General features: G+C 44.5%; 1 protein-coding gene across 4 annotated transcripts in view; it reads right to left on the bottom strand.

Moving 5' to 3' along the window:
- Positions 1-2,272: 2,272 nt before the first annotated feature.
- Positions 2,273-15,138, bottom strand: part of Nav1 (neuron navigator 1) — a 266,750-nt gene continuing 253,884 nt past the window's right edge. For all 4 annotated transcript variants that reach the window (XM_031383782.1, XM_031383771.1, XM_031383749.1 and 1 more), the window contains 3 exons: positions 14,358-14,476; positions 10,996-11,193; positions 2,273-9,106 (listed from right to left, as the gene is read on the bottom strand). In XM_031383782.1, coding sequence (XP_031239642.1) covers positions 9,011-9,106; positions 10,996-11,193; positions 14,358-14,476 — 413 coding nt within the window. In that variant the 3' untranslated portion in view covers positions 2,273-9,010. The remainder of the gene's footprint in view (positions 9,107-10,995; positions 11,194-14,357; positions 14,477-15,138) is intronic.

The following is a 15,138-nucleotide window of genomic DNA, read 5'->3' on the forward strand; positions in this document are numbered from 1 at the left end:
AAGGGTACAGGGCAGATATGAAGGGGTGGGGGGATCAGTGAGATTGGGGTGCATGATGTGAAATTCACAAAGAAATCAATAAAAAGTTTTTCCAAAGTGTGTGTGTGTGTGTGCGCGCGCAAGCATGGGATACCTGAAGGGGTTAGAGGACAACTTAGTGTGGAGTTTATCTTCAGCCCCCTTTTATGTAAGAGTTAACTCAGGTTGTCAGGTGTGGCAAGCACTTTACTGCCTCCTGAGCCGTCTAGTTAGCTGAACATTCTTCTCCCACCCCCCTCAGGGAGATCCTGACTGAAGGGCTAAGGGAGAAAGAGTACTTCAATATGGCTAACAAGGGTAGTCGCAGAAAATGGCCACAACATAGAGGCTCTACCCAACAGGGCAAGTGAAGGAGATTAGCACAGGGGATTCAAATGCAGGCCACACGCAGTGGTAGAAGGAATGGAATGGCTTATGCTGTTGGCACTCTGAGCAGGTATTCCTTGGCAAGCTGCTAAGCTTTAGTGCCTTCGATGTGAATACTTTCTAGGAAAGTTTCTCTTATTCACAAATGGGGAAGGAAACTAGTTAGCAGTTCCAGAAAAAGCCCAAGACTGGTTGCTAACTGATCACGACTGCAGCTTAAATCGCCTAATCTGAAAATTCTTTGGAAAGAACATTCTTGAGGAAAGCTCTAAACCCATCTGTCACCTCCTGTGTCAAAGAGGGCCAAGGTGGCCTGTGTTACCACAGTGCTTTCAGAGGAAGGAGAGTGCCCCTGGATTCTGCAGCTCCAGAGTGGAGACCAGTAAGACTTATTTTCTTCTGTTTTACGAAGAGGCCAGGAGAAACTGCACTCCATGAAAATAGCTGTCCTTTGAGGTAAGTTCACTTTTGCCCCCCAAAGAAAATGTGTTTCTCAACCTTCCTAATGCTGTGGTGCTTTAAGAGTTACCTTGGGGTGATTCCCCCAACTCTAATATTTTTGTTGCTACTTCATAACTGCAATTTCGCCGTTATGAATTGTAATGTAAATATCTGATTAGGAGGGATGTCTGATATGCGACCCTTGTGAAAGAGTCATTCAACCTCCAGAGGGGTCTCAGCCTACAGATTGAGAACCCGTTGGTCTAGAGGGTGGTGCCTTTTCAAACTTTGCAGTGGGTGGAGGATTCAAGACCCTCCCCACTCCCTATCCCCCACCCTCCATCCCCCACCCTAGAAGCCTTGATTTCTGGTGAGAGAAACTGTCGTAGTTAGCCTCAGCTATTAACTTGACACGAACTAGAATTACCTGTGAAGAACCTCAACTGAAGAATTAACTGCATCAGGCTGGCCTGTAGCTAAGTTTGGGAACCATTTCTTAATTGCTAATTGGCATAGTGGAGGCCAGCCCACTGTAGTTAGTTCCATCCCAGGCAGGTGGGCCTAGGCTCTCTAAGACCAAAGGGAGCGATGCCGTGAGTACACTCCTAAGTGGCTGTGGCTTCGAGCCTCTTCCCAGAGTTCCTGCCTTGACTTCCCTTTATAATGGACTATACCTGTAAGGTGAAATAAAAACCCGTTCCTCCCCACGTTGCTTTTGTTTATGTTATCTGCAGCTGAAATAAAGTAAGACAGAAACTGTCCACAATGTACAAAGTTGGGGTTCCCTTCCTGCCCACAAAACAGAAGTAAAAAAAGACTCCTGCTTATTAGCATTTGGTCAGGGGTTTAAAAGTAGGTGGGGTTTGTGGGGTGGCTATTCCTAGTTGTCAACTTGACTATATCTGGAAAGAACTACAATCCAGAATTGGAAGGCTCACCTGTGGTTCTAATCTGGAGGCTGAGAGATACAAGTTTCTGACCTGGATCTTGGCATGGAGACCTTGAGACATAGTGGCTATGAATTCCAGAAGACTAAGACGGGGAGATCTCTGAGTTCATCTGGAATTAAAGGCATGATGGCACACCCCTTTAGTCTGGGCCACACCTGCTGCTGGAGACCTACATAAAGTCATTGGAAGAAAGAAGATTTACTCTCTCTTCTTCACCTGCTTGCCTTGTGGGGCTGAGCAACTGCTAGATCCTTGGGCTTCCATTCACAGCTGCTGCTGACGATTGTTGGGAGCTGGACTACAGACTGCAATTCATCAACAAATTCCTTTACTATATAGGGACTACCCGTAAATTCTATGACTCTAGAGAACTCTAATACAGTTTGCTTCTGAGTTAGACAAATGACCAGGAGCTATCTGTCATTGCATACCAAGCATTGAGATAGATGGACACAGAAACCAAGCAGAGAGTGGGCTAGAAAACCAAAGGACAATACAGGAGATAACTTTATTGAAACGCAAATGGCAGCGAACAGATGAATTTTGCTGGATGGAGACATGCCCGGTCAACAGAGGACCCAAGGAAGGGTAGTCTCTGTGGTGATGGAGGAAGGCCATTTTGGCTGGCCAAGGCATGGATTTCATTTTCAACCAATTTTTTTTTTCATTTAAAATGAATTATTGAGGGGACAGCCCAGCTCTCTTCATGATTGTTACCGCAACTATATACAACAATTTGCTTTCCGGATTCAGTTCTGCCTTTTCTACATCAGGTATAAAAGGGGACAGATTGGAATAGGCGAGGGCCAAATGAGAAGAAAATAAGACGAACACACAGACACACACATATCCTGGTTTGGGATTTTTCTACCCAGTAAGTTTTAAAAAGTGAACATTCTTGCCCATCCTCCACCTGAGGAATGCCATGCATTTGAGAAACAGACTCTTACATGAGCAGTGCTGTGTAAAACAGGATAGGGAGGGGGAGGAAAGGAAGCCAGCAGGTCCTGGAGCTTGCTATAAATTTGTTTTGTTAAAAGCAATAAACCGAACAGCATTAGGAAGTTGGGGTGGGGTGCAGCAGAGTTGTATTGGAAACTGGCTGCTGGGCAGGAGTTTGCTCCTTTTATCTTCCTCCTTAGAGAAATGCCATGGAAGCAGGATGATGCCACAGGAGCTGGGATGCAGGGAAGCAGGATGATGCCACAGGAGCTGGGATGCAGGGAAGCAGGATGATGCCACAGGAGCTGACTGGATGGTAAGGAGGGTGATTTTAGTGTAAATGTTTTACTCTTGCTTTCCTTGGACTTTAAGTCTTTCCTTCCAGTGCTTAGTCTCTGAGCTCAGGAGGCCCGGTTCTAGTGATTTTTAATAACTCTACACAAAAATGCTTTTATAGAAGGGAAACTGACAAATTTGAAACAAAGCCACTTCTAAAAGTCTCAAGTCTTCCATGGCCATATCAACTAGTTTGTGAGTTTGGAAATCTATGAAGTTCTTTCTGGAAAAAAAAAATTTTTTAAAAGAGGATTTTATTTTGTTTTATGTGCTGAGTACTGTATTTAGGTCCTGGTGTGGGAAAAGGCAAGGTTGAACTTAAGGATGAAGATATGTTATTTTCACTGTGTAGAACTCTCTTTTGTGGGCGGAGGGAGCAGAGACATGGCCTTTCTGGCATAACTGGAGCCCCACAGCTGTCAGCTGCTCTGGGGAAGGAGGGTCTGGCTAGGCTCTCTGGCTAGGCCCTCAAACTCATCAGGACTCTCAGACACTTAAAGCAGGGAGAGGGGTGTTGTCAGGAGAACACTTTACATAGAAATGCAAATTAGATTTTATTTTACTCTTCTTACACTATTAACAGAAAAAAGACTCCTTCAGGACAGTAATTCGGATGAGACCTCCAGCACCACTCTTCCACTGAAGCCCCATAGTTTGCCAGGTAGAAATTTCAGAGGCAGGAAGTTTCCTACTAGAGGCTGCAGTCAGATAGGATAGATATGAGCTCCCCTGCATTCCACCCCAAAGCACGTGTTTTCAGTGCTAACTCCCAGAGACCCAAGGATGAGAAAAGGGACTCTGAAATGTTAACATTTGAATCAGACCATAAATGCTTCTTATTTGGGGTCTTCAAACATCTTGGAGCAAAGGCTCTCATGCGTTGGGTTCACTCACCATAGGAACTGTTGAAGAGCTCTGCTGGGCACCGCCACCACAAAGGTTGGACTTGGTAAATCTGGATTAGAGCCTGGGAATTTTATTCCTAACACATTCCTATATGCTGCTAGACAGATGTTCATCTGAAAAACATCTGTCTAGTGCCACTGCTGTATGGAACGAAAGACTGAATCAAGAACCAGGGATTCCCCTTCTAGGACCACATCACAGAATGTTCCCCGTGACATACTCATTAAGGAAAATGGCCAGGACATCAAACCGGAATGAACTAATATAAATAGGTGAACTTTTCAACTGTCGTGTTCTCCCTGCGGTTTCTGAAGCTCAATTGCTCCCTCTCCTTCGAGACTGCTGCTTTCCAGTTTGCGTGCTTCCAGGGCTAGAGTGTACACCAGTGTATCCTGGGCTGTGGGGAGAGCCAAGCTGGTGGCCCTGTTATCCCTGAGCAGGTTGAGGATTGATAAGGCTGGTTCAGTGATGAAGAACAGTGTCTTCAGGCTTTGGCCATTTGGAACCTATTTTTGGGCCTCCTTGTTGGGAACTCTTATGAATAGTTCTCACTTACAGAGTTATAGCTGAGCCTAGGGATGCGGGCTGAAATCCCAATTACTTGAGAGGCATGCGTGTGTGTGTGTGTGTGTGTGTGTGTGTGTGTGTGTGTGTGTGTGTAATCATCAAATTCAAAGCTTGCTTGGAATAGTTAGTGAATTCAGAGCTATTATGGACAACTTAGTGAAACTCTTGTCTTTAAAGCCAAAATGAAGGCTAACGATAAAGCTTAGCAATGGGGTACTTACTGAGTATATGAGAAACCCTAGATTCAATACCCAGTAGTAGAAGAAAAAAAAAAAGGTACCAACAACTGTTGGTACATCCATCTTATCCATTGCTATTAGCCAACTTGTTGTTACAGCCATTTTACTCCTTACCACGGGGGTTGTTCATGGAGTCCGTTTACCAGCTTCAGTTTAGCTAATGCACAGGACTATGGGAAGAAAGGATACAAACTGATAAAGAGCTTTAATTAACCATCTGAGTCACTTCTACACTCGAACCCTGAATTAGATTGGTGATCAGCACAACTTCCTCTTCCAAACCCCTATGCCATAAAAAAGATCATTAATGTCATTTGGATCACCTGATCAGGCATGTGTCCTCTGTGCACATGCTGGCTGCTGGGATGGGTTCCATCTGGGGTGATGGGAGGTGGGGTGAGAACCTACTACTTTCCTGGAATAGGACAGGAAACAGAGTTCATCATCAGAGTCCTGGAAGGGGGTGGCACTCCTCTGAACAGTGTGACTCATCGTTGAGAGCCATCAGGAAGGAGCTGCATACATGAAGTCCACAGACTCTTCTAAGCTAGAAAAGCCACACAGCACAAAATGAAAAGGGGAGGGAAAAAAATCATTATTTTGTCTTAAGTCCATCAGTACGGACAGATTAGAAGGTTGGTAATTCAAGACCCAAATGTTTACCAACCAAGAAAGGTTTTCTTGTGGGCTCTCTCCGTGGTCTTTTACCCCATTCTCCTTCCTTGCCAGCCTCTACCTTCCAAATGATTAGACTACATGAAAGACGCTGGAATAAGGATTTACAGAGACAGAAATAAGCACCAACAAGTTACCAGAAAGCCGGTATCAAAAATAACGTTCCACGAAGCCCCAGAAGGTAACAAACAACAAACTGCTCGTGTGTGAGAGAGAAGGACAGAGACAGAAAGATGCACAGACATCAGGTCCCTTAGCAGCCTCCAATACCTAGTATTTTATTTTAGTGCTTAGGCAGGGACTGAGAAACAAACACATTGAACACAACTTATTGGTCTTCATCCCCAAGTGCGAGAGACTCTGGCGAGCCTCTGCTCGAGCTGAAGCCCTCCAAAGGCTGATGTTCTTCACTAGCCAACTTTGGTGAGGGATGGAATCAGGAGTTGGAAGGAAAGGGAATAGCAAAAGTTGCAGAATTAAGATAGGTTGCATTCTTCTGAAGGTGCCTGGAGATTGGGAATTTAGCTGTGGGACCCAGTTTTTCCTTTCTGAGGAGTCCTAGTAGTCTCAACCAAGAAGCGTGTAGGTTGGGAGGAATGCTACAGATTTGCTCTTTGCCATGAATTCTTAGGCAGTGAGGGGGAGCTCAGGCTTTTTGCTTCTCAGAAGTCTGGATGAGCATCCCAAGGGGTTATAGCACCATGAGGAGGCTCAACCTTCCACAAATGCCACAGAACCATGATCCCTTTTTTGAGATGGTTGATCCTACTGTGAGGGGCCCAGATGTGCAACTGTAAACAGGGTCCCAGGCTCCAGAAGGAAAGTGTAGGCTTCAAGAGCACTTCACTAGATGGGAACACACTTCTAGGAGGATAGCTATTTGAGGCCTGAACTAAATGCAGCAGTCAACTGAGAGAAGAGGGTGGTGGATCCCAGGAATAGAAATAAAGTTGTATATGAGAGGCCTCCAGAATCAACTTTGCTGCAGACCCAAATAGAATTCTCCATGGTATCCATGGTTACCACAGAGATAATCCCTCTGTAGTCTGAGGCAGTTGGAATGGAAGAAGGCATTTCCTACTTTCCTTCTTAAGTAGCCAGTAACATCCATGTCAGAAGGCACTGGCTGGGCAGCACCAGAGAAGAGAATGAGAGGCTCATGCGTCAGGATGTTAGTGAAAAGTCTGAGCCTTGCCATGCACTGGAGCTTTGGATAGGGTTCAAAAGAGACCTAGGTCCAAAGGAGGCCTATCCGGCCTTCCCTTCCTTCTAAGTTGGAACACCCAGCTCTGGGGGCCTTCTCATTCTGCACAGCAGACCTTAAGGCAGTGATTTCAGCACCATCCTCGGACAGCCAGCCTCTTCCCACCACAGAATTGCATATTTTGCAGCTGAGTTGGGGGATCTTCACAGCTCATGGAATTAGCAGCAGTAGCAATAATAGTCTCCAGAATAGAGGACCCTGTCATCCCTGGGGCTACCAGGTGAATATAGAAGCTTTTGCTGGGGGTGGAAAGGTGCAAGAGGGACAAGCTAGACCTTCTTGAGGATCTAAATGAAAACAGACCGTTAGAGATTCAGGTGCATGTAACTCCTTGGTTGGGTGGAACAATGACCCAGGTTTGTTTGCCCACAGAATCTTGGTATAGATTCTGGTAAGCCTTGTACTACTTAGGAATCTGAAGAGCATACTCTTAGGTCCAGGCTTATCGTATGTATCCCTGAACTGCAGAGCGCTGACACATTAGCCCAGGAGGCAGCTCAACCTGGAATCGGGTTACACCAGTTTCCAGAAGTGACAGAAGTAGATTTTCCCATTCAAGACAAGCAAGATTCCACAGTTCTTCAGGCTCCATTTAAACTGATCCCCAATCTTCTTTGCCCACAACATATTGAAGACCTAATCAAAGGCTTCTTTTAATTGACTCCTTGGGCTTTACCTGCATTTCTCAGATGATTTTCAAGGTCCAGATAAAGGGGTGGTTAAAGGAGATTAACATTGCCTCCTAGCCCTTGAGCTTAGGGACCAAGTCTTGTCTTTTTTTCTTTAGTGACGGGTAAATACTCAGTAAGTACTTGTCAGATGAAGGAGTGTGGGTTAGGAAGAGGGCGACTTCTGCAAGATGTGGATCTCTTTGGAAGGCAATTATTGGCCACCAAGTCAAACTCCTTGAGCCTTTTATTCTGATCTGAAGCAGGTCACATAGTTGCTCCATCTCTTCTAAGTGACTATTCATGTCAAAAACAAATAATAAGGGCTAGCTAGGGAATCTTGATTCAGTCAGGCAAAGTGGCTACCATCCGAATAGTGCAGTGAGGGCCCTAACAGGCCATAAGACAGGCAGGTGCTTCCAGTATTTTGGTTTTCCTCCCAGTCTGAGATGAAGCTCAGGGTAGGTCTATCATGCCGGAGGATGGCAGTTGAGCTTCCAGGCAGAACATGTGCTTTCGCAAAAGGATTCAAAGAGTCTGAGTTCTTTTTCTCTTATTATTATGAGCTAATGTTTCTTGTCCCACATAAGCCCCAAGGATGCCAGTGACTAACTTGTACCAATAGTATGGAATGAAATTCTCCAAAGAAAACCCACTTGGAAAGCGAAACTGTTCCCTGGAAGGAAACCCAAGTATCTCATTGATGTGAGGAAACTGGAGAGAGGGGGCAAATAAATAGGCAAATGGAAGGAAAAAATAGAAATAAAAATTTAAAGTTAAAAATTAAAAAGTAGGGTTTATTGACTTTCATGCATGTTCAGTTAGAGGGCAGAAAGACAGCTCGTGGTCTTTCTCCAAGGGCCATGATGTTACTCTTGTGGTTTGGTGACGTTTTAGATTGGCAGCCATCTTGCAATGTCCCCTATTGTCATCCAGAAGGCAAGATCTGGCAGATCTCTTTCGATCTTGGCAGCTGGGTCCCCTCCTTCCAGCGTCGTCTTTTGCACTGCCGTTTTTTTTTTTTTTTTACCTTCTACAGGTTGATTTACACATATATTTTTTGTTTTGTTTTGTTTTTTTTTGTTAAACCACATGCTTCTTCTTTCTGGGCTCTGGCCAGATCTCTTGGGGAAGGTTGTTGGCAGTGTTGACAGAATTGGAAGGGTTTGCAAGAAAGTCTATAGAGCTTCCTGCCTCCCTTAGATTAGCCCGCATGTGACTGTCTCAGAGGTGTTCATGAGAACCAGCTTGGAACTGCTGTGTTGGTTTTTTGTTTTGTTTTGTTTTTTTATGTCTTCTAAATCCCTCCCCAGAAAGCCCAAGAGTTTGTAGGTGAAACAAAACTTTAAGAAAAGACCAGAATCATCTTTTCTCCTAAGAGGAGGCCAGCAAACGTACTTAAGGGGCAGGAGTTCCCAAACTCCTCCCATTCCAGTTCCTACTAGGAAGTTCTTAAAGGTTCAGCACCGAGAACCCGTCCCTCCTCCTGCCCTCTTCTTCCCTCCTGTTCTCTTGGCGAGGCTGGTGAGCCAGAGCTATGAAGGAAGAGGGCAGAGGAGAGCTAATGATGCTGAAGCCAGCCTTCTGCCCTCCAGGGTGACAGTGACTGCGGGGCCCTCAGAGTGTCGCCTGGAGGTTGGGGTCCAGGATAGTCTCTCGGTCTGGTGACTCAATGTAGTTGGCAGCTTCTTGAAGTTTCAGTAGCATGGCCATCTAAAAGGAGGTAGACATGGATGAATGCAAGAGGGGGATGCTGGGTCCTGTCTATGGGGAAACCCAACCCAACCCAACCAGGCCAGCCCTATAAGCCTATATCATACCCAATCCTCGCTCGGTGTGACTAAGAACATGGAGTTTAGAGGTGGTTCATAAAGAAGTGACACCTACTTCACCTGATTATAACCCATGCACACGAGCCATCACCTGGTACACCTTTTGTTATATACAAGCTGTCATGGGCAAAGATACTTGCCATGTTTCAAGATGCATTCCAGGGAATGATAGAGGCCCATACGTACCAGCTTATACCATGAGTAATGAGAGAAGCGCTGTAATTGGCCCTGGACTCTTGGAATTCCCTTGCAGTAGATTAGACCCCAATGGCTAGGCTCTGTGCTATCCCCAGATGCCGTGTCAAGTCTACCACCTCAGCATACTCCTGTGCTCCTCCATTTTTATAGTTCAGGCTTCAGCTAAGTGAGCCTGGTTGGTGCTACTCACACCACTGCCAGCCTCTTGTGTCTATGCTATTAATCAGTCTTCCAACTAAAAAGTGTTGTGATTGAGGCAGAGGCAGGTGGATTTCTGAGTTCGAGGCCAGCCTGGTCTACAGAGTGAGTTCTAGGACAGCCAGGGCTACACAGAGAAACCCTGTCTCGAAAATACAAAAAAAAAAAAAAAAAAAAAAAAAAAAAAAAAAAAAAGTCGTGATGTATAGAACAGCTGTTTTCAACAAAATCAAAATTTGAGTAAAAATCTGTTATGACTCAATTGGAATTATTCACTACTGGAAAGGTGCAATGGCAAGATCAACTGATTTGTGTGTGTTGAGTGTTTCATTGTGTGTTGAGTTTCATTGCATTCTGCTAACTTACCCTCTAACACGGTTTTAGTAATGAACATCCCCGCAGCGGAGTATGAAAGTCTGTGCTTCAGACACTCTGCCTATTGCCAATGGAAAGGAGTAGCCCCTTGACTTAATTTGCATTTCCTCATGGCTAAACAGGTTGAGGATCGTATGTCTTTATGTCACTTATATTTCCTCTAGTCAAAGATGCCTCTTGTATCCTTCACTCAGTCTTTGGTTTATAAGCTTATTTTTTTCCATGTAATTTTTTTTATTGGTGTGTGTGTGTGTGTGTGTGTGTGTCAGATGCAGGTGAATGCAGGTGTGCATGTGCCATGTCATACATGTGGAGAGTCCTCTCCTGAGACTGATGGTCAGCTTTGTATGACAAATTCTTTTACCTGTTGAGCCATGTTGCCAGTCCTGAGCATGTCTTTTAACTTTATATATTGACGCTGCTAATTGTTGTGGCTAGATCCATTGGCAGTATCTCCCGCTAGCTTACGTTTTACAGAATCCATGCAGCTGATGAAGTCTCAGCTGAACATCAGGGGAGGCAGCGGGGGAAAGTGCTCGCTACCAGTCCTTACCATGCTATTCCCTTGGTTGGTGAGAGTGTCGACATTTTTAATTTTTAATTTTTACTATTTTTAAGTGTGTGTGTCAGATCCCCTCAGAGCTGGAGTCCTAAGCATAAATGGGTGATGAAAACTGAATCTGGGTTCTCTGGAAGAGCAGCAAATGCTTGTAAGAGCTGTTTTAGCTTCTCCAGCCCTTCTTTGGTCTGTTTTCTTACATAGACGGCCTGAAACTTGCGTCTCAGCTAGAATACCTTTTCCCAAATGTGTTCTTTAGCATCAGCTAGGATGTAAGCATAAGATCAACCCAAGAATCCTGATGCTCAGAGTTCCTCACTGGCCTCATTCTTGTCCTGGCTTTGCTGAAACCCTTCAAAACCCATCGACACATATGCGAAGAGTGTGTGAACTCAGTTCTGTAATACTCTGTGACTTCTTCTAAGAAGCCTTTTACTCACCAGGGGATCTGAGTCGAGGGAGTTTGGGGTGCTGTCTTTGACTGTCCTATCCTCCGGAGGTGAGGCAATGCTGTGAGGGCCCACAGAAGGTGGGGGCAGATGGTATAGCTTTGATTGGTCTTGTTGGGCCGATGGCCAGGGAAGAGTGTCCCGGACCCATTCCACCGGATCTTCCCAAGCAGCTTTCTGTCCATGAACCTGGAGAAGAAAAACGTGACCAATGAGAGGGGCACCGGAATGGAAGCTTACTTATGTTGTCTTGCCTGTGCTTCATAAACAATATGGCCCCTGGAACTACCTTGTTCCTTAAACAGAAAGGCTTGAGGTTTTCAACTATGTAGTTGAACTTCTCATGAAAGAAAACAAGTTGGTATAAACTGCCAGACAAACTAAGAATAATTTCTCATATTGTCTTAAAAGTTTGTTTAGAGGTAGGGTCTCACTATATAGGTCTTCCTAGCCTGGAACTCATTGCATAGACCAGGCTGGCCTTGAACTCACAAAATTCATCCATCTCTGCCTCCAAATTGCAAGTGCTGGGATTAAAGGCATGTGACACCACAGGCCTAGGTCATTTTTTTAAAACAGTACCACTATGTGCTCCTGGCTCTTGTGGTGCTTCCCATGTAATGTAGTCCAGGCTGGCCTCAAACTCATAGCTTCTGGAGACTGTAGTCATTTGCTACATACCTAGTTAAACCTTAAAGATTGATCATTTTTTTCACTATGTAGTGCAGGCTGGCCTCATATCTGTGACACTCATACCTTGTCCATTTATCCAAATGCTAGAATTAAAGGCATGTGACACACCATGGCCTAGATTAACTACCGATATATTTAGTTAGTTACTTAGTTAGTTAGGGTCTGGGATTTTGAGACTAGGGACTTTAGTAGGCAAGTGATCTCCGATTGAGCTGTATTCCTATGTTTATTTATTCTATTTAAAAATAAAAATTCATTAGAGATAGGTGAAGGACAGGATATAGGCAAAGGAAACATGAATCGTGAGAGAGGTATAAAGCTGTGCTTCTTTTCCTAGTTTCATCTCTGCCGTAGCTGCTGCTGCTAATGATTTTCGTCCATGTGGCAGATAAATGAATAAAAACGTTACTCCATGGTAAAAGTGGAAAGCCCTGGCTGACACTCTGTGGCTTCAGCACAGCCATCCTAACTGTACACAAGCTCACTGTGATATGCCGACCGAGAGACTGGGCAAGCGTTTAAGTGGCTCCTTAATCTAGCTATGTGATGCTTTATTTGTGAGTCTTTGGGGGGAAAAGCAGTTAAAATAATATAGAATCGTATATATTCATAAACAACAGCATATTTAAAACAGGTCTGTACTGGCTGGTTTTGTGTGTCAACTTGACACAAGCTGGAGTTACCACAGAGAAGGGAGCTTCAGTTGGGGAAGTGCCTCCATGAGATCCAGCTGTGGGGCATTTTCTCAATTAGTGATCAAGGTGGGTAGGGCCCCTTTGGGTGGTACCATCCCTGGGCTGGAAGTCTTGGCTTCTATAAGAGAGCAGGCTGAGCAAGCCAGGAGAAGAAAGCCAGTAAGGAACATCCCTCCATGGCCTCTGCATCAGCTCCTGCTTTCTGACCTGCTTGAGTTCCAGTCCTGACTTCCTCTGGTGATAAACAGCAATGTGGAAGTAAGCCAAATAAACCCTTTCCTCCCCAACTTGCTTCATGGTCATGATGTTGTGCAGGAATAGAAACCCTGACTAGGACAAGGTCTCAGTTGTGGGATGGTTAAATCAGGCTAATGATCTTCTGTTTTGTGGGCAGAACACTTTCTATTTACTTTTAAAGTATAAGGTAATTGCCCTTCCGGGCCGAGTGATACAGTACATCTCTTGAACTTATTCCCTTCGTCTGGGTGATCTCTGAATCCTCTGGCTGACACTGACCCCACCCACCCCTCTAGCCCCTGGCAACTACTGACTCTTCTCTGCTTCTGTGGGTTTGGCTTTGGCAAGCCCCAAGTGGAAGTGAGAACATGCATTACTATTATTTTTTCATCCCTGGCTTATTTCTCAACATAATGTTCCATAAGTTCACCTGACTAATAGGTCATCCATTTCAACTGACCCATACCCATGTCCACATTGCATTGTATGTATATGCATACATCTTCATTGTTCATTTACCCATGATGGATGCCTACATTATACTAAAATTATGTACAAATTTTATGACCCTGTAATTATACTTTCCAGGGGGTAAGTCTTCAATTTTAGTCATATAATATCTTTTAATATTTAATTTTGGAAGGAGGGGGTATTTCAAGACAGGGTTTCTCTGTGCACCAGAGACCTGGTTGTCCTGGACTCACTCTGAAGACTAGGCTGGTCTCAAACTCACAGAGATCTACCTGCCTCTGCCTCCCAAGTGCTGGGATTAAAGGCGTGTACTACCACTACTTGGCTAGACATTATCTTTTAAATTGGAAATCTTCCTTAATAATACCACAAATTTATAAATAAAATAATGACTTCTGGTACTTGCCAGAAAACACCTTTAGAAATTTAATAGTCATCATTAAGATCTATCTCAATAAAATTATTTTTATGGGTGAAACATCACTGAGAACTACCAGTCATTGGATCACAGGATGTTGGTGCTTGAATGGATGTCAGTGATCATTATGAGCTAATTACAGGTGATCAAATTTACCTAACTTCACAATAGGCTCTAAATAGCTGTTTCTTGAGAGAAGACATGCAAAGAGCCAAAAGGTGATTTCGATATCCTCAGGATCACTTATCACTAGGGTAATGCCAATCAAAACCAAAATTAAGAGCTCACCCCAGTAAGATTGGTGATTCCTCAAAAGACTACAGATCACAAATGTGGGGCAAATGGAAGCCTTGTACACTATTGGTGGGAATGTAAATTAATATCTCCATGATTGAAAACAGTACAATGACTCCTCAAAAAATTTAAAATAGAACTACTATATGATCCAGCAATCTTTCTGCTAAGTATATATTCAAAGAAGAAAGGAGGTTCGTATGCCAAAGAGATATACATCTTCACTCCCATGTTGGTCCAGCCGCGACATAGCCAAGTGATGGAAATTACCCAAGTGTCTATCAACCAATGAATGGGATACAGAAAATCTGTCTACACACATAGTAGGATATGCTTCAGTCATAAAAGAACTGAAACCTTGTCATTCACAGCAGGCATGGTTGCAAGTGTGGAAATAAGCCATACAGAGAAAGATAAGCATCATACAATCCCAGTCCTATGTGGTATATAAAAATGGATCTTATAGCTACGTAAGAATGGTGGTTACCAGTGTCACAGCTCTAGAGCAATCAGAAGCCCTAGTAGGGTCAGGAGGGGAGGCTCACCTTGATCCCGTCCTTGGCTCCTTCCTGGAGATAGGGAATGATGGAATTGTTCCACAGGTCAATGAACCAGGTCCGGAAGTCCTCAATGCCAATGGGGCAGGACAGAAAGAAGCAAGGACCTAGAGAGAATGATGCAGACGTGAAGAAGCTGGAGAGCCTCCACCTGCCCTACTTCCTTTACTCCTTACGACAGGCTCGGAGCTGTGACATCCAGAGCATCAGAGGACATTAGATGCCGCTCAAGAGCGTCAGAGGAAATTAGATGCCACTCAAGAGCAGTGGGTGCCCACTGCCTGGCAAACCAATCATATTTACAAGGAGAAAGGGAGGTGTCTCAATTCCCTCCCAGATACCTTCTCTCCCTTAACCATTAACCATGAGGAGAAGGAGGGAGGAGCCACAGCTTTACTTTTTTAACCGAGGGCCTTGCACATGGTAAGTACGTGCTCTTCCACTGAGCTATGCTCACGGCACATTTGTTTTGTTTAATTCACCTATCTATCTATTTTTAAGATTAGGGGAGGTTTCAAAATGTTGCTTGGGCTGACCTTGAACTTGAGGTGGGTTCAAGCAATTCTGTCTCAGCCTACTCAGTAGCTAGAACCACAGGCGCACACCACACTGCCTGGCTTTCTGATGTCTGGAGGGTTTTATCCAATCCACAAAGCTGTGTTGGAAGGGCTTACTAAATATTCAAGTGGTTTGACTCCAGAGTGCCTCCCTCCAGTGGTCAGATACAAGAAGGGAAACTGCTTCCAGACACTCACACACACACGGGCGC

Source organism: Mastomys coucha, unplaced genomic scaffold (genome assembly GCF_008632895.1).
Source record: "Mastomys coucha isolate ucsf_1 unplaced genomic scaffold, UCSF_Mcou_1 pScaffold1, whole genome shotgun sequence".
Classification (NCBI taxonomy): domain Eukaryota; kingdom Metazoa; phylum Chordata; class Mammalia; order Rodentia; family Muridae; genus Mastomys; species Mastomys coucha.